General features: G+C 40.4%; 1 protein-coding gene across 6 annotated transcripts in view; it reads right to left on the bottom strand.

Moving 5' to 3' along the window:
* The window catches only part of LOC103711287 (sulfate transporter 4.1, chloroplastic-like), a 33,731-nt gene that overhangs the window by 8,758 nt on the left and 6,001 nt on the right, over positions 1 to 18,972 (bottom strand). For 4 of the 6 annotated variants that reach the window (XM_089924667.1, XM_089924668.1, XM_039124221.3 and 1 more), the window contains 7 exons: positions 15,077 to 15,245; positions 12,579 to 12,644; positions 12,386 to 12,493; positions 12,176 to 12,283; positions 12,022 to 12,087; positions 11,152 to 11,212; positions 10,848 to 10,975 (listed from right to left, as the gene is read on the bottom strand). In XM_089924667.1, coding sequence (XP_089780793.1) covers positions 10,848 to 10,975; positions 11,152 to 11,212; positions 12,022 to 12,087; positions 12,176 to 12,283; positions 12,386 to 12,493; positions 12,579 to 12,644; positions 15,077 to 15,245 — 706 coding nt within the window. Of the gene's footprint in view, positions 1 to 10,847; positions 10,976 to 11,151; positions 11,213 to 12,021; positions 12,088 to 12,175; positions 12,284 to 12,385; positions 12,494 to 12,578; positions 12,659 to 15,076; positions 15,246 to 18,972 lie in introns of all 6 variants that reach the window. The other 2 variants (XM_088702323.2, XM_088702324.2) reach the window with 1 other exon arrangement.

Here is an 18,972-nt window from a genome sequence, read left to right as displayed (position 1 = left end):
ATGTCATCAAAAGACTAGATAGGGATGGATATTTACCTTTTTCTTTTTGGAAATCGAGGTCCTTGCGTAGAGGGGAAGGAGATCTACGTTTTTCCCTTCAGCTAGAAGTGCAACCGGGATCTCCTTCCTCTTCCTTTCTTCCTTTCCTTTCCTCTTCCTTTCTTCCTTTCCTTCTTCTTCTTCTCTTTTTCTTTCTCTCTGTGTCGTCTGAGAACCCCCTCCCTCTTTCTCTCGGTTTCACCAGCTCAAACCCTCCAATTAAATCACATCAAAACACTATTCACCCTTTGTTTAATATTATTAAATTCCCATTTTGCCCCTAACACTTCAACATATCTACCGTTATGCCATTAACTTTTGATTCCTTCCAATTTTACCCTTACCACTTCAATGCATCTACAACTATGCCATTATCTTTTGATTCCTTCCAATTTTACCCCTTATATCAATTTTAAAGGACTATTCTATCCCTTTTTTATAAAAAAAATTTTTTTTTGGGGTTATTACATCCTCCCCCCCTTATATAAAATTCGTCCTCGAATTTAAAAGAGTAAATTACCTGATTACTCAAAGGGGTGAGTGTATCTTCTCTTCATTGTAAGCCCTACAAGTTCTATAGCTCTTGCATCAGAACAGGGCAGTCTCCGTATCATCTTTTCAGTCTCCTCCAGGAATCTCTGAGGATCTTCACCTTCTTCCCCCTTAAACTCCGGGGTTCTGAGCCTCAGAAATTCCTGTACAGTAATCCCCTCATCATCTAGAGCTCGCCTGGCCAAACTTCTTGGCACACGTACAGGAGGTGGGATGGATACTACTGACGGGGCAGGAGGTTTCCCCCGAGCAATCTGCTCTCTCAGAGCCTGATTCTTCGTCAGTAACTGTTCCATCAATGCATCTCTATTTCCTACCTCCCCTTGATCATCAACTCTCCGCCTGTCTGCAGGAGGAGATTTTTCTCTTTGGGGCTCGATATGTGTGGAACCCGCATCCAATGCTATATCTGGCTCCATCCTCCTTCCAGGACGAGCAGATCCTCTCCTTGGAGGTATTCTTTATATGTCTCTAAAAGAGTTAAAAAGAGAGGGCAGTCGTTACACACTGAGTCATAATATATTTTACTGAATTGTAAATGACTCATAAATTAACATACAGAAAAACCTTATGCTCCATAGTATAATCCTATACTTAATCCTGACTCACTCTATTGCTCTGACAGGACTCTTCTTAACCTTTGCTCTGATACCAAGCTTTGTCACGACCCCCGCCCCGTTCCCGGCGGGCCGCCGCGACGGTCCTAGGGTGCGGGTAGGCATAAGGCCACCAGCCACCGCGTAGAACCCTACTACCTATCAATCATCAATAAATCTTAAAAAATTTGGCATGATGCATGCACAAAATGATCACTTTTCCTATAGTGACCTGTCAGGATTATCTCAATACATACAACACACTACCTGTCAGAGCAGCAATCACATAATCTGTCACATAATAAACCTGGACAATATATAGCAATACATCATCTCAGGCATATAACTCATCTGCACACATATATATATACCTGCTTCCTAATCCATCCATGGTCAAACCCATATCCACAACAGGATCTATGACTGTAACTATGCACTATATACAATAGAAGGTTTATAATACACCAAAAGGTATAAACCTCTATCTACATTATACTATACTATGGAGCGGCACAGCTAGCAGGCAACCACTAATCCTGCTCCTCTCTATACAATACCTGCCCTGCAATCAAAAATATCAAACTGGGGAGTGAGTATATAAATACTCAGTGAGTGGAGTAGAGAGTACTATGCACATGAGACAGAATATAATCATGGCTCGAGATGAAATCTCAAGATCAATAACAACATGAACATGAACTCAACATAGAGAATATGGAATAAATCATCAATATTACCACAATCAATATCAACTCATCTGAAGCATATATGGAATAATCAAGCAAACATATATGCTACTCATGAATATGCTCAACAGATCATAATGCTGGAACATACAAATCAGGTGTCAATATGCTGAAATCATCACTAGACAGCTGTCGGGAGGTGGGTTTTACGCCCCAGGCGAACCAGCAACAACTCCCTACTGTCACATGCATATGCAGGATAAGACACCATACCGATAACATAAATGCTAGACAGCTATCGGAAGGTGGGTTTTACGCCCCAGGCGAACCAGCAACAACTCCCTACTGTCACATGCATATGCAGGATAAGACACCATACCGATAACATAAATGCTAGACAGCTATCGGGAGGTGGGTTTTACGCCCCAGGCGAACCAGCAACAACTCCCTACTGTCACATGCATATGCAGGATAAGACACCATACTGATAACATAAATGCTAGACAGCTATCGGGAGGTGGGTTTTACGCCCCAGGCGAACCAGCAACAACTCCCTACTGTCACATGCATATGCAGGATAAGACACCATACTGATAACATAAATGCTAGACAGCTATCGGGAGGTGGGTTTTACGCCCCAGGCGAACCAGCAACAACTCCCTACTGTCACATGCATATGCAGGATAAGACACCATACTGATAACATAAATGCTAGACAGCTATCGGGAGGTGGGTTTTACGCCCCAGGCGAACCAGCAACAACTCCCTACTGTCACATGCATATGCAGGATAAGACACCATACTGATAACATAAATGCTAGACAGCTATCGGGAGGTGGGTTTTACGCCCCAGGCGAACCAGCAACAACTCCCTACTGTCACATGCATATGCAGGATAAGACACCACACTGATCATATAAATGCTGGCCAGTATCCAGAACAGAAATCCATCTCACATCTACATACTAAACGGCACCTCGCGGGAATTCTACATCCGCGGAAAGCCATACTGCACCTCGCGGGGTCTTACTATGCCCGGCGGCAAGCAGAATATAAGTCGTAGGACCGGCCGATCCTACGCCTAGGGCCGTGTCCCCCCCTAGGAAGGGACTGGGCTCCGCCCACCCAGAAGGCTACTATGTGCACAAAGGCCGATGTTCAACCCCATCGACTATAGGTGTCCTGCAGATACTGCCAAGCCATGCATAAATGCCATAATGCACCCTCCCAATACTCTGCTAAAAAGGAGTATGATCAAGACTACCACTCACTCGATCATGACCCAATCATAAACTAACATCAGGGTTAGGAGTGAGGGTCAAGAAAGTGCAATACAACTCAATATACCACTAAGAAGGCTCTACAAATCTTTGAAATGGAGGAAATGAAATCAATTTACAAAAGAAGTCATTTCACAATTCAGATCCAATTTAATTACTCATAAAGGAGTATAATCAAGGCTACCACTCACAAGTCTTTGAAATAGAGGAAATGAAATCAATTTACAAAAGAAGTCATTTCACAATTCGGAATCAATTTGATTACTCATCAACCCCTCGTAATTCCTCTCAATGTTCCCTCAAATGCATGTACAGAATAATCAAGCATAGAGAATCAAGATTATAGAGGAATCTACTATAACAATTAATCAATAAGCTCAGGTGGAATCAAGTCACACTTGGCAACATTTATGAAAATGAATAAGGAATGTGCTCATGGTGCAAAGTACAAGCTCCCACTCACCTGTCAATCCGGCACAGCCCTGATACGCCTCCAAAAATCTACAGCAGGCAGTGGGGAACTTCTTCCTCTTGTTCCCTAGCTTCTTGCCCAACTGTGACATGCATTTACAATACATTTAGTATTGTATCAAGGGCCATAATCTACGTGCCAATTATAATATAGGGAACTTTAATTGATTCAACTCCCCCGTTCCCTAAATCTTTTCTTTTCTTTCTCTTTTTCTTTTTCTATTAATTAACTCATCATTTATGTGTATTAGGGACTCCCTTGCACGAGTACAAGGTCTCCCTTAGCCTAATCTAGGCTTAATACCCTATTATGGCATGAAATCCCTTATTTTCCATCCGGATGAACAGTAACCCGAACTGACAGTGGGTTACTTCATCCCGGTTTTGATCCACTTTCAGGACTCCAAATTTGATGAAATTTTTACCTAACATTCTACACTCATAGAGAATTCCAAAGAGATAACATGCATCATCATCGGAGGCCGTTTGACCCCCTAAATAATTCGCCGAAGTTGGGACTTCGACACAGTTTTTCCGTAGTGCCGGAAAAATTTGTTAAAATCCGATTCTTCCTCTTTTAACCACCTCTACAACCCTTATCCGACCCCTCTAGACTATATCCACCCTTTGTATAGCCTAATGTCATCAAAAGACTAGATAGGGATGGATATTTACCTTTTTCTTTTTGGAAATCGAGGTCCTTGCGTAGAGGGGAAGGAGATCTACGTTTTTCCCTTCAGCTAGAAGTGCAACCGGGATCTCCTTCCTCTTCCTTTCTTCCTTTCCTTTCCTCTTCCTTTCTTCCTTTCCTTCTTCTTCTTCTCTTTTTCTTTCTCTCTGTGTCGTCTGAGAACCCCCTCCCTCTTTCTCTCGGTTTCACCAGCTCAAACCCTCCAATTAAATCACATCAAAATACTATTCACCCTTTGTTTAATATTATTAAATTCCCATTTTGCCCCTAACACTTCAACATATCTACCGTTATGCCATTAACTTTTGATTCCTTCCAATTTTACCCTTACCACTTCAATGCATCTACAACTATGCCATTATCTTTTGATTCCTTCCAATTTTACCCCTTATATCAATTTTAAAGGACTATTCTATCCCTTTTTTATAAAAAAAATTTTTTTTTGGGGTTATTACATCCTCCCCCCCTTATATAAAATTCGTCCTCAAATTTAAAAGAGTAAATTACCTGATTACTCAAAGGGGTGAGTGTATCTTCTCTTCATTGTAAGCCCTACAAGTTCTATAGCTCTTGCATCAGAACAGGGCAGTCTCCGTATCATCTTTTCAGTCTCCTCCAGGAATCTCTGAGGATCTTCACCTTCTTCCCCCTTAAACTCCGGGGTTCTGAGCCTCAGAAATTCCTGTACAGTAATCCCCTCATCATCTAGAGCTCGCCTGGCCAAACTTCTTGGCACACGTACAGGAGGTGGGATGGATACTACTGACGGGGCAGGAGGTTTCCCCCGAGCAATCTGCTCTCTCAGAGCCTGATTCTTCGTCAGTAACTGTTCCATCAATGCATCTCTATTTCCTACCTCCCCTTGATCATCAACTCTCCGCCTGTCTGCAGGAGGAGATTTTTCTCTTTGGGGCTCGATATGTGTGGAACCCGCATCCAATGCTATATCTGGTTCCATCCTCCTTCCAGGACGAGCAGATCCTCTCCTTGGAGGTATTCTTTATATGTCTCTAAAAGAGTTAAAAAGAGAGGGCAGTCGTTACACACTGAGTCATAATATATTTTACTGAATTGTAAATGACTCATAAATTAACATACAGAAAAACCTTATGCTCCATAGTATAATCCTATACTTAATCCTGACTCACTCTATTGCTCTGACAGGACTCTTCTTAACCTTTGCTCTGATACCAAGCTTTGTCACGACCCCCGCCCCGTTCCCGGCGGGCCGCCGCGACGGTCCTAGGGTGCGGGTAGGCATAAGGCCACCAGCCACCGCGTAGAACCCTACTACCTATCAATCATCAATAAATCTTAAAAAATTTGGCATGATGCATGCACAAAATAATCACTTTTCCTATAGTGACCTGTCAGGATTATCTCAATACATACAAAACACTACCTGTCAGAGCAGCAATCACATAATCTGTCACATAATAAACCTGGACAATATATAGCAATACATCATCTCAGGCATATAACTCATCTGCACACATATATATATACCTGCTTCCTAATCCATCCATGGTCAAACCCATATCCACAACAGGATCTATGACTGTAACTATGCACTATATACAATAGAAGGTTTATAATACACCAAAAGGTATAAACCTCTATCTACATTATACTATACTATGGAGCGGCACAGCTAGCAGGCAACCACTAATCCTGCTCCTCTCTATACAATACCTGCCCTGCAATCAAAAATATCAAACTGGGGAGTGAGTATATAAATACTCAGTGAGTGGAGTAGAGAGTACTATGCACATGAGACAGAATATAATCATGGCTCGAGATGAAATCTCAAGATCAATAACAACATGAACATGAACTCAACATAGAGAATATGGAATAAATCATCAATATTACCACAATCAATATCAACTCATCTGAAGCATATATGGAATAATCAAGCAAACATATATGCTACTCATGAATATGCTCAACAGATCATAATGCTGGAACATACAAATCAGGTGTCAATATGCTGAAATCATCACTAGACAGCTGTCGGGAGGTGGGTTTTACGCCCCAGGCGAACCAGCAACAACTCCCTACTGTCACATGCATATGCAGGATAAGACACCATACCGATAACATAAATGCTAGACAGCTATCGGAAGGTGGGTTTTACGCCCCAGGCGAACCAGCAACAACTCCCTACTGTCACATGCATATGCAGGATAAGACACCATACCGATAACATAAATGCTAGACAGCTATCGGGAGGTGGGTTTTACGCCCCAGGCGAACCAGCAACAACTCCCTACTGTCACATGCATATGCAGGATAAGACACCATACTGATAACATAAATGCTAGACAGCTATCGGGAGGTGGGTTTTACGCCCCAGGCGAACCAGCAACAACTCCCTACTGTCACATGCATATGCAGGATAAGACACCATACTGATAACATAAATGCTAGACAGCTATCGGGAGGTGGGTTTTACGCCCCAGGCGAACCAGCAACAACTCCCTACTGTCACATGCATATGCAGGATAAGACACCATACTGCTAACATAAATGCTAGACAGCTATCGGGAGGTGGGTTTTACGCCCCAGGCGAACCAGCAACAACTCCCTACTGTCACATGCATATGCAGGATAAGACACCATACTGATAACATAAATGCTAGACAGCTATCGGGAGGTGGGTTTTACGCCCCAGGCGAACCAGCAACAACTCCCTACTGTCACATGCATATGCAGGATAAGACACCACACTGATCATATAAATGCTGGCCAGTATCCAGAACAGAAATCCATCTCACATCTACATACTAAACGGCACCTCGCGGGAATTCTACATCCGCGGAAAGCCATACTGCACCTCGCGGGGTCTTACTATGCCCGGCGGCAAGCAGAATATAAGTCGTAGGACCGGCCGATCCTACGCCTAGGGCCGTGTCCCCCCCTAGGAAGGGACTGGGCTCCGCCCACCCAGAAGGCTACTATGTGCACAAAGGCCGATGTTCAACCCCATCGACTATAGGTGTCCTGCAGATACTGCCAAGCCATGCATAAATGCCATAATGCACCCTCCCAATACTCTGCTAAAAAGGAGTATGATCAAGACTACCACTCACTCGATCATGATCCAATCATAAACTAACATCAGGGTTAGGAGTGAGGGTCAAGGAAGTGCAATACAACTCAATATACCACTAAGAAGGCTCTACAAATCTTTGAAATGGAGGAAATGAAATCAATTTACAAAAGAAGTCATTTCACAATTCAGATCCAATTTAATTACTCATAAAGGAGTATAATCAAGGCTACCACTCACAAGTCTTTGAAATAGAGGAAATGAAATCAATTTACAAAAGAAGTCATTTCACAATTCGGAATCAATTTGATTACTCATCAACCCCTCGTAATTCCTCTCAATGTTCCCTCAAATGCATGTACAGAATAATCAAGCATAGAGAATCAAGATTATAGAGGAATCTACTATAACAATTAATCAATAAGCTCAGGTGGAATCAAGTCACACTTGGCAACATTTATGAAAATGAATAAGGAATGTGCTCATGGTGCAAAGTACAAGCTCCCACTCACCTGTCAATCCGGCACAGCCCTGATACGCCTCCAAAAATCTACAGCAGGCAGTGGGGAACTTCTTCCTCTTGTTCCCTAGCTTCTTGCCCAACTGTGACATGCATTTACAATACATTTAGTATTGTATCAAGGGCCATAATCTACGTGCCAATTATAATATAGGGAACTTTAATTGATTCAACTCCCCCGTTCCCTAAATCTTTTCTTTTCTTTCTCTTTTTCTTTTTCTATTAATTAACTCATCATTTATGTGTATTAGGGACTCCCTTGCACGAGTACAAGGTCTCCCTTAGCCTAATCTAGGCTTAATACCCTATTATGGCATGAAATCCCTTATTTTCCATCCGGATGAACAGTAATCCGAACTGACAGTGGGTTACTTCATCCCGGTTTTGATCCACTTTCAGGACTCCAAATTTGATGAAATTTTTACCTAACATTCTACACTCATAGAGAATTCCAAAGAGATAACATGCATCATCATCGGAGGCCGTTTGACCCCCTAAATAATTCGCCGAATTTGGGACTTCGACACAGTTTTTCCGTAGTGCCGGAAAAATTTGTTAAAATCCGATTCTTCCTCTTTTAACCACCTCTACAACCCTTATCCGACCCCTCTAGACTATATCCACCCTTTGTATAGCCTAATGTCATCAAAAGACTAGATAGGGATGGATATTTACCTTTTTCTTTTTGGAAATCGAGGTCCTTGCGTAGAGGGGAAGGAGATCTACGTTTTTCCCTTCAGCTAGAAGTGCAACCGGGATCTCCTTCCTCTTCCTTTCTTCCTTTCCTTTCCTCTTCCTTTCTTCCTTTCCTTCTTCTTCTTCTCTTTTTCTTTCTCTCTGTGTCGTCTGAGAACCCCCTCCCTCTTTCTCTCGGTTTCACCAGCTCAAACCCTCCAATTAAATCACATCAAAACACTATTCACCCTTTGTTTAATATTATTAAATTCCCATTTTGCCCCTAACACTTCAACATATCTACCGTTATGCCATTAACTTTTGATTCCTTCCAATTTTACCCTTACCACTTCAATGCATCTACAACTATGCCATTATCTTTTGATTCCTTCCAATTTTACCCCTTATATCAATTTTAAAGGACTATTCTATCCCTTTTTTATAAAAAAAATTTTTTTTTGGGGTTATTACACAAACTCTCAATGATCATTTAAAGTTGGCTGAAGAAAATGAATATGAAACAATGTGTCTAGCAAATGCCTGTGTACTTCCACACATGCTTGGTCCCTCAACCTTTTTTTCTTTTTTTTAAGATCTTATCTGTAGCTATTTTGTTGTTTCCTCCATCATCTCAAAAACAAAACTTTTCTCCACCAATTGAATATCAGGACTTGGTGCTGCAGTGCTAGGTTTCTTTCTGTGTGCATTGCTTACCTTGATTTCTTTATATCTTTAGCATATTTTGGAAACATTCTGCAATGTGACATCTAATGCTACTTTTGATATAATTCTAAAGATTCAATTTCATTTCTTCAAAATCCTTTTTTTCCAAATATTCCTATGGTCCTACCATCTAATCTTGGGAATCTTGTGATCTCATTCTTTTCTTCTTGTTAATAGTGTGCACCTATGTAGTGAAGTCAGAACATGTTCATATACAATTCATTTTCATTACCAGTTTGTTCCCTTTTTCTCTTCAATATTCTATTAGTGAAATGCATATGTTGCCCTCTGGACAATCAGTAGATGCTCAAGCATTAGCATTTACTTTCTATTGCTAGATAGGCCCTTGCTTTTTTCCTTGACATATAACAACAACCCATATTGTAGATTTTATGTACAATGGTTAGTGTAGGCTTTAACTAAGGTAGAATAGAACTAAACCGAAGCCATATTTACCATTATAAACCAAATCAAATTCAAATACCTTATGAATTTCATAGTATATTTGAATCAAATATACCATTTCTCCATAGTGATTTGACTAAAAGAATAAAAAACTGTCATGCATCAGAATAAAAAGGATTAATATATGTGAAGAAAACCTTTCAATTGGATCAGCAAAGACTTGGAATTACAGAAAAAATAAAATTTCTCTTCATGAGCAAGTGGTGTATTTCAGAGCTAACATTTCTTGATAAAGCATTCAAAGAAAATAAATAATTGTGTAAGCAGACTGAATATAGAATTATTAACAACATGGAGAGAAACATTGATTAGATTTATCATATATAAAAGCGGATCGTTTTAGAACATATGACATGTTATGAAGCAAATTTGGATAAGAGAATGTAAGAATGTGACACGGAGCATGGAAAGTAAAGTAGAAATATGGGTACTTACGGACCTGTTAGGCATCGCTTTTATTTTTTTATTTTTAAAAATAAAATTACAGAAACCAAGATAAAAAGTATGTTTGATGCTATTATTTTTATTTTCTATTTTTCAAAGTCAATTTTTATTTCTTAAAAAGAAAGTAAAAGTTTCTTATTTTCACTATTTTTAGAAACAAGGAATTCATGTTTTTTACCACCACCTCCATCATTGCTACCACCACCTAAATTGCCTGAAAATCAAGTGGCAAATGGATTGTTTCCCATTTTTTAAAAAAAGGCTATAATTTTTTTCCTTTTTCACACAAATCTGCATACCCCTAGAGGTTCTAAAGTGGGGTTTGTATCTGTTTGTCTTCTTTTAGGGATATATGTAATTAGACAACATTATGGGGCACATGTAAAAGCCAAAAAAAAATATCAACGTCAGTGCTCATAGTATGTAGAGAAATAAATGTAATTTATTGTTATTTATACATTTATGAGACGCCAAGTTGTGCTCTTAGGTTCAATTTTCAGAAGGAGATCATCAGTTAGAAGTCATTCATCATGTCGAGCATTTTTTCCATTTTCCATCCTACGACAGTTCAGAGGAGCAAAGTACGATTTTTTCTAGAAAGAGAGTCCCTGATTTGAATAGCGATTAAAAAAAATCATCATTCAGAACTATACCTGAGGTATATCTCTAAATAATGGAGTCATAAAAAAAAGAGCACATCCCATTGTAAATCCTGTTGTAATTCCAGACAATCCTGTTTTTGCCCCGCTCTCATGATTAACAGCTGACCTAGAAAAAGAGCCTGCAGAACAACCATCAAGTTACCATCCCTTCATGACATGTTAATCCTAAGAGGATAGTACAAGCTTACACCAAAAAAACAATCTCCTACTTATGATTCTAATGCTGTTAAATTAAGCAAGAAAGCTAATATATTTCTACATGTTTGTGGAAGAACAGCGCGACTCATGTATTTACCTGTAGCAGGATATGCAGAGAAGAATGAACCACAGATATTTGCCATTCCTAGACCAAATAACTGCAATAGAAATTTTGCAGATATAACATAAAATTCAATAGCAATATGGTAGATTACATCCAGCTTTAAAAGCTCAAAAATTGCCGATGCATGTCGTACAAAGTAGAAAGGTTTATGCCATATTGTCTTTTCTCATTTTAAAAGAAATGCTGAATTTTAAATATATCAATTTCATGCTTTCTAGAATGCCAGATTTGATGACCATAATCAAGTTTTGGATCATCATATTATATGTGCAAGTAATTTCAAGCAGAAGTATTTTTTTTTAAAAATAAAGGATCTTACAAGAAAATATGGATGACTCCTAAAAGAAGACAGGCATTGGGTTGAGCTGTTGTTCCAAGAGGATATGGGCTACAGAGATATTATGCACTGGCTGATGGCAAATCCTCTAGAAAATTTTCGGATATAGGAAGCAGTTATTGCTGAAGCTATTCGTAATCATAGCTGACAACTTACAAGGAAAAGAGAGACGTGGAAATAAATTAACTGTGGATGAAAGAAAAAAAACTTCTTCTGAACTACTCTAGGCTTCTTCCATCTAAAACAAACTTCAAATCCAAATGAGTGCTGGAGGTGAAGGGAGGAATAATTGAGCAGGTAATTGTTTAGCATAACATATCAGATGATTTGGAAGCCTATGGATCTGTAAACTAAGGACTGAGATCAGCAGAGTTGGGTATAAAATCCTGCAGGAAGCAATACTCTCACTCTTACAAACACAAATTTCACAAGTACTGATTGAAACATTAAAGTAGCTGTATACGGAATTGAGACGATCTGAGACAATAAGGTTTTCTAGTTCTTACCTCCTGATTTGAGTCCAATTCATACCCATTTTTTGCTGCCAATGCTTTGGCAATCCCCACAGATTCCTAAGGTTAAAAAGGTACCCATGACTATCTACTTGATAAAACTGGAGACAGAGAAATGATTTGGACAATAAATGAAACCTCTTCTTACCAAAATGGCCACTCCAGTAATGACAACTGCTGTTGAAATCAGAGATTCTGCATATTGAAATTCTCTAGGTATGTGGAATTTTGGAAGGCCTTGTGGAATTTCACCTACCTAAAAGCAATAACATAAGGCCCAGATGAGAAAAGGACTATAGCATGAGGTAACATATCTACTAGTTCAGATTCCAATGGTTCAGACAGAGACTACTCTCACCACTGATATTGCAGATGGATGAAATATTTTCACAAAAGTTGTACCCAGTATGACTGCAGTAAGTGGTCCAGATGCTCTCAGGAATCTCAGACTCTTCTTCGATTTTCCCTGAACATTTTTAAATACCAACAGATTGACAAGTTTGCTCCAACACTGAGTCGAACTTCACCAAAAGGCAATTAATAAATCCTACCAGGTGCTTCATGAGAAGAATAATTGCAAGAATAGTAGATCCCATCACAAAGGGAGGCCATGAGAACTACAAAAGAGAAACTATCACGTAGAATTAGCAAAAATTGATGCCTTCTAAAGATAACAGAACTCAGATAGAAATAAGTAAAACAATGATGTCCTAAACAGATATGTTTATCTATCAAACTTAACAAACAGTCGCTGAAATCAAGATATGTTGCCAAGAATCAACCAATAGCTTTTGGCATTACAAATGAAACATGCAAAAAAAAAAAATGTTAATTCATGTCAGCAAAAAAAAAACATATTGGCCATTATAAATTACTATACCTTTTTTTTTTTTGGAGAAAACAGATTACAATGCATATTTTAGATTAGTGTTACTTGCCCACATTATGGGGTATTTCTGGCTGGATAGTCCTATAATTAGCCTGTCAACAACTCATTGTTTGCACAACGGCAATATCAAGTAGAACCATCTATATAGAAGTTCATCCTATGTTTAAGCATGTAGGTGAAATCAAGGTTCGCCATCTCGGTACCCAAGCATGTACCAGTGCCACACTAGCACAATATCGGTATGGTATGGTATGGAGTTTTTTTAGCGTACCGAGTGTCGGTACGCCGCCTATATTAGGTACCGGTACCAAACCGATATAATATGGTACACCTTGTATCGCCCGGCTTAGGCCGATACGACGTACCATGGTTGAAACAATGCAGTGCTTACTTTTTCTTATTTGTGTTGAAATATTAATATAAAATTCTATATATTTTGACAACCATGATATTCTAATTTGCCCCTATTTTTCTTTTGATGTTTGACAAACTCGTAATACATGTGATAACCTTTGTGGCACTGTAAATTGGAAAGGCAGAATACCTTTCACTAAGTTTTGCTGAATTGACAATGGAGGGATATCGGCCGATGACTGGTTCGGCATGGTATGGATCTATACCATGCTGCTCTGGGGCATACCGGCACAGGAAGAGCTGCAGAGGAGGAGGAAGGGAGAAAAAAAGAGAGAAAAGGAGAGAGAGAGGGATGGAGGGAAGCCAAGAGAGAGACGGCTCGAAAGCCCTCATCTCATTTACAGGAGGTTCTTCTATTTTATTTTGAAATAGGGGATACCCTTTTTTCTGAAAATTTTGAATTGAAGTCCCTTGTCTTGTTTCAAATTTCATTTTGAATTGAATTGAAGCCCTTATTTGCCAACTTGAATTCAAAATCTTTAAAAAAAGAATTTAGGAGAACCTCTTGCCGATGAGATGAGAGCTTTCTAGCCCTCTCTTTCTCTCTCGGCCTCTCTCTCTCTCGGCCTCTCTCTCTCCCCCTCCCTCTTCCTCTCTCCCTCCCTTCCTCCCACACTTCCTCCTCCCTCCCTCTCTCTCCTCCCTCTCCCTCCATTTCAAACCAACGGATTGAACTGTACAAGTAACCAACCATTTTGGTTCGGTATGCCCCAAACTGGCTGGTTTGGCATGGTTCAGTAGGCCTTGCTTTTCACTGTATAGCTAAGGCATATATCTTTATTTTTTATGTCATCCTTCTAATGTGATCTATATGCAGCTTGAAACCTATCTCTTCTCTGTTTTCATTCAACTTTTCTCAAGTTTCACCAACAACTTCAAAATAACAAGAGATAAATGTGCACCAATACTCTCCAAGGCATGCATGCATGCATACATACATATATATATATACATATATATTTATATATATATGGATGCGCATGCACGCGCGCGCACACGTATATATATATACACACACACATCCCACAGTTCTAAATTTCTAATTCAATAGAGATTATTAATTTTGTACGTATTAGTTTGCCAAGTTGAACTTATATTCCCACCCAATATGTTTTGACAAATGATACCCAAGTTCCTCATTGATTCTTATGCATTCCAGTTTTCTAACTCATTCAAAAGAGTTCAACTTCAACAAAATAAGCCACAACCTATAGAAGCCTAATTCACTGAAAATGCAAACACCATCTAAATTATGAAGTTATGGAAAACTCTTTAAACCCTGGTTCTGAATATCTTGGGTATAGTAGGAGGAGCAACTAATTGCTAGTTCAGAATCCAAAATGAGAAACAGAGCATGATTTTTTCCAAATGTATAAGTCAAAACCGCAGTAAAAGAAGGTTCATGAGCAATTCTTTGAAGAGCGGACCATTGTTAAACCACCGTCAGGTGGAAATCTATCAGACAACTCCTTGTAATATTTAAGTTTATAAAGAGGGCAACTAAAAGAAAAATGCAACCTTAGACTCTTTGGATTGGTTAATGGGATGGAATTTTCTCACTGAAAATGAACCTCACTTTGACAGCAGGCTGAGAAGTTTCTAAATGAACCAAATCTTTTTTTTTACGAAATCAGTGTATAGAATAAGCTAAAGTATATAACCATACTTGCATACATAAAGAAAAAATGGAACTAGAAATGGCCTCCACATATAATGATTGCTAGAATATAAAGAGAGAGAGCCTACATCTCCAGCTCCAGCAATAATACTTTTGGTAAGTGGTAAAATTTGGCTGCTCCTTTCTATATTGTATCCCAAGAAGTATTTGGCTTGAGACAGAGCAATTACAATAGCTGAAGAAGTAACAAAGCCAGATATGACAGAATGGCTGATGAATCGAAGAAGCCAACCAAGCCTGCAGCAACATATAGACTTGAAGTTGTTCACAAATGTTTAAAGTGAAGAATTATTGAAGAACATTATCTAAGTTCACAGCTGAAACACTACATGATAAAACAATACCTCCAATTTTATGTTAAGCAAAAGTGATAATTGCCTACAAGTCTTGAGAGCTTGCCAGAGAGCCAGATATTGCATATAAGGTTCTACAAGCTATATGATAATACTCTTATTTTCCAAACACTGAGATGTTCAATATTACAATTCAGGCTGAGAGTCTATTAATCTTATCATTAGACAGCTTTAGATATGCACATGCTTCCTGTTGTTTCTCAGCCAATGCCCATCTGCTCATGACTGTCGAGCACAGATATTGAGTCTTGACAGCATCCAAATTTTATCAGCTATATTTAAGGTTGTTGCCAGCTTAAAAGTTTGTTCACAGGCATGAAGGCTCCCCACACGTCATGCAAACAAAATGAGAAGATCAATATGTCTGCCATAGGAACAACCGCTTATCACAAAAATCTGAAGTCAGAATTCATAAAACCTTTGCCATTCACTGCTATGAAGGGCTATATACTCCTTTGGGACAAGCCTTTTCCAATATTCTGTCATAATCTATATTTCACCTCTTACTGGCCTATAAACACTGTTATGGAAGTTAGTATCTAACAGTAACACTGTTTATACACATCATAACCAGGGGCGGCCCAAGCCTTAGGCGACCTAGGCGGTCGCCCAAGGCCCCGGCTCGAGAGAAGGCCCCGCGCGATGGCATCATGGCATCCTAGGCTCCTAGCCTCCCAGCTCCCGCTCCTAGCTACAGTGTCCGTAGAGCAGAGGTAAGGCCGCAGCCCGCAGCCCGCAGCCGCAGGAGCCAACGGCTACCTCGACAAGATGCGGGTGCTCCACTCCTCCTCAATGGCTCAATCCTGATCCCATATTCCCATCGGCCAGGCCATCGCCCATCATTCCTCTGGCTCTCTTTAAAATCCTAATCATGCTCCGCTCCTCCTCCACTCCTCCTCCACTCCTTAATCCTCTTCTGTTCTGTTCGACTGTTCCGTGAAGGCGTGACTGCCTGGGTTACTGGGTCGTCTACTCGTCTCCTCCACGGCTCCGCGGCCAGCGCCTCCGCCAGTCCGCCTCCCCGCCTCCCCGGGCCCCGGCATCCCGCGACGGTCCCCGCCTCCCCGCCGGGAGGAGACGACCGCGACCTCCTCCGTGACCCCGTCGGCCCGTCCGGCTCAATCCAGCGAGCCGGCAAGGTCGTCTCCTCCGCCTGAGCGACGAGCGCCTCCCCAGCATCCCGACGATCCTGCGAGGCTACGACCTCCTCGCCTCCCTCCCGGGCCCCCGGCTCTCGCCTCCCGTGACCAGTGAGGCAGTGCCGCAGCCCGCAGTGACCTCCACGGCTCCACGGCTCCACCTTCTCGCTAGTCGCCTTCCTCCCCGGCCCGGCTCCCGTGAGGCGTGAGCCCGTGAGCCCGTGACAACGTGACCTCCTCGCCTCCGGCCTCCCTCCCCGGCTCCTGTAGACGGTAGTCCCGTCACCCCGGCGGGCCCGGCTGTCCCGTCAGGCCTTCACATCCGTCTCACTGGGTCTGTCAGTCTGTGAGACTGTGACAGTGACTCAGTGCCTCAGTGGGTCAGTGGCACCTGTGTGATTCTTCTAATCCCCTCTTTGTTTGATTATATTTTCAACATCCAGCGTTTAATTCCACTAATTTTATTGCAATTTCTATAATTTTGTTATAATTTTTCTCTAATATTTTTTCTCTTTTATATTTTAATTTATTTGTAGTAATTGTCTTAATTGCTTTGTTTGGTAATATAATTTTTAGATTCAAATATCTAATAGAAAATATGAATGTGGATATGAAAAACTTTAAAAAAAAGAAAAATCGAAAAACTCGTTCAATCTCAAAAAGGAGCTCTAAATAGATTTATTATGGCAAACAAACAAAACACTACATCAAGTTCAACTCAGGAATTAGCAACATAACAAGCACCTGAAATAGAGCTAGAAGATGACATGAAAAGAATGAAACAAATGCATTGAGCCGCCCCTACTTATTAAAAATTTATTATTATTATTTTAAAAAAGGCCTCATTTAGTGAGTTCGCCCTAGGCCCCCAAATGCATTGGGCCGCCCCTGATCATAACATATGCAGTGGTTGTCCATTAGTAGAAACTTTCATCCATCATAAGTCCATAGGAGTTATGTATGTAGTTTGTATACAGACTCTATTCAACACAACATAATGTAGTGCCATAGAGTGTAGGGAGAACTGAACCCGATGTATGGCTCCACGACATTACAATTTAATGCATTTAGTCATGCACATATGAACCTTATGTTTTATGATATTTTATCCCTTCAAAGACCTATCACATGAAAGTCATTAGTCTCTTGCCAATCTGCACTATTGGATTAAAATACTACAGCTCACAATCATGCTTTGGATACCCAGACCATAACCAGATCTAGTTGGTGGAGTAATGCAAGAATCTGCTAACTTGCCAGTAGCTGATTCAGAAACCTACCAGAAATTTTCGTCCTTACGTCTTTATATTCACAGCTCAAGCATAACTTAAGCACCTGGCACGAGCGCCAAAGTATCCAAGACTTTTTTTTCTATCACTTTGGCCTCCGAAATATCAAGCATAGCAGTATAATAGTATAATTCCGATAAACCAAATCAAGACTATGCACAGACATGTTGATCATTAGACTAAGTTAATTATTCAATGCATCCAATTACAACTGAAATACATGGATATTGCATATTTAAAAAATGGAAATGAACTTATGGTATAAGTTTAACAAACTTAATAATTAGAAATGTTTGGTAATTGAAAGTGTAGGGCAATAGATAGTCATTACCTGTGAGGACCCGTGCAGGCGTGTGTTTAGTCCCACATTGGTTATTCGCTGGGTAGATCTTGGGTATTTATACAGGATCAAGGAACTCAAATAGTAACTTTCCGGCTAGCCATTTTGGGTGAGGTCCTGGGTTGTTACAAATGGTATCAGAGCGGACCCGGCCCATAATCTATGTGGATTAGGAGACACTGCAGCACGGATCCATTGAGGCTAATTATGAACCGATCGTGGTGTTTGTGATTAGATTTGAATGGATTTGAACCCTTAGCCTGACGAGGACGTCAGGGCTTGAATGGGGGGAGTATGTGAGAACCCGTGCGGGCGTGTGTTTAGTCCCACATCGGTTATTCGCTGGGTAGATCTTGGGTATTTATACAGGATCAAGGAACCCAAATAGTAACTTTCCGGCTAGCCATTTTGGGTGAGGTCCTGGGTTGTTACATTACCTACGCTAAAATATCTTTTAACAAGGGTGTCATGTTGTGTCCTCTCCAAGTAACCAAAATTCTAGTAGCCAAAATTTTTGGAAGTCAAATTAAGTATTCTAGTATGGCTGTTACATCCACCAATGAACCACCTTAAGATTTAATGGTAGGTTCTTCAGTTTGTGTTGGCCCCTTTGTTTCATATCTAAGAGAGCATCACTAGTTCTATAGATGAGCCTCTTGCTAATCCAAGCCAGCTTAGCTGGATTCCCCTATTCTGAACTTTGATTCACCACCAAAACATGCAATAACACTGTTGCATAACCTTCAATTTAAAGTTCAATATTTTTTTTTTACTGAGAAAGGTCTCCAGTTCTAGGTGTGGAATTTGAGTCTCTTTGAGCCCTGAATCCCATTGATTGGATCC

This window comes from Phoenix dactylifera, chromosome 8, assembly GCF_051530095.1.
Source record: "Phoenix dactylifera cultivar Ajwa chromosome 8, Ajwa_hap1_PhDact_Kaust_v1.1, whole genome shotgun sequence".
Classification (NCBI taxonomy): domain Eukaryota; kingdom Viridiplantae; phylum Streptophyta; class Magnoliopsida; order Arecales; family Arecaceae; genus Phoenix; species Phoenix dactylifera.
Note: the sequence above shows the minus strand (reverse complement) of the source record. Positions and strands in the feature narration are given on the sequence as shown.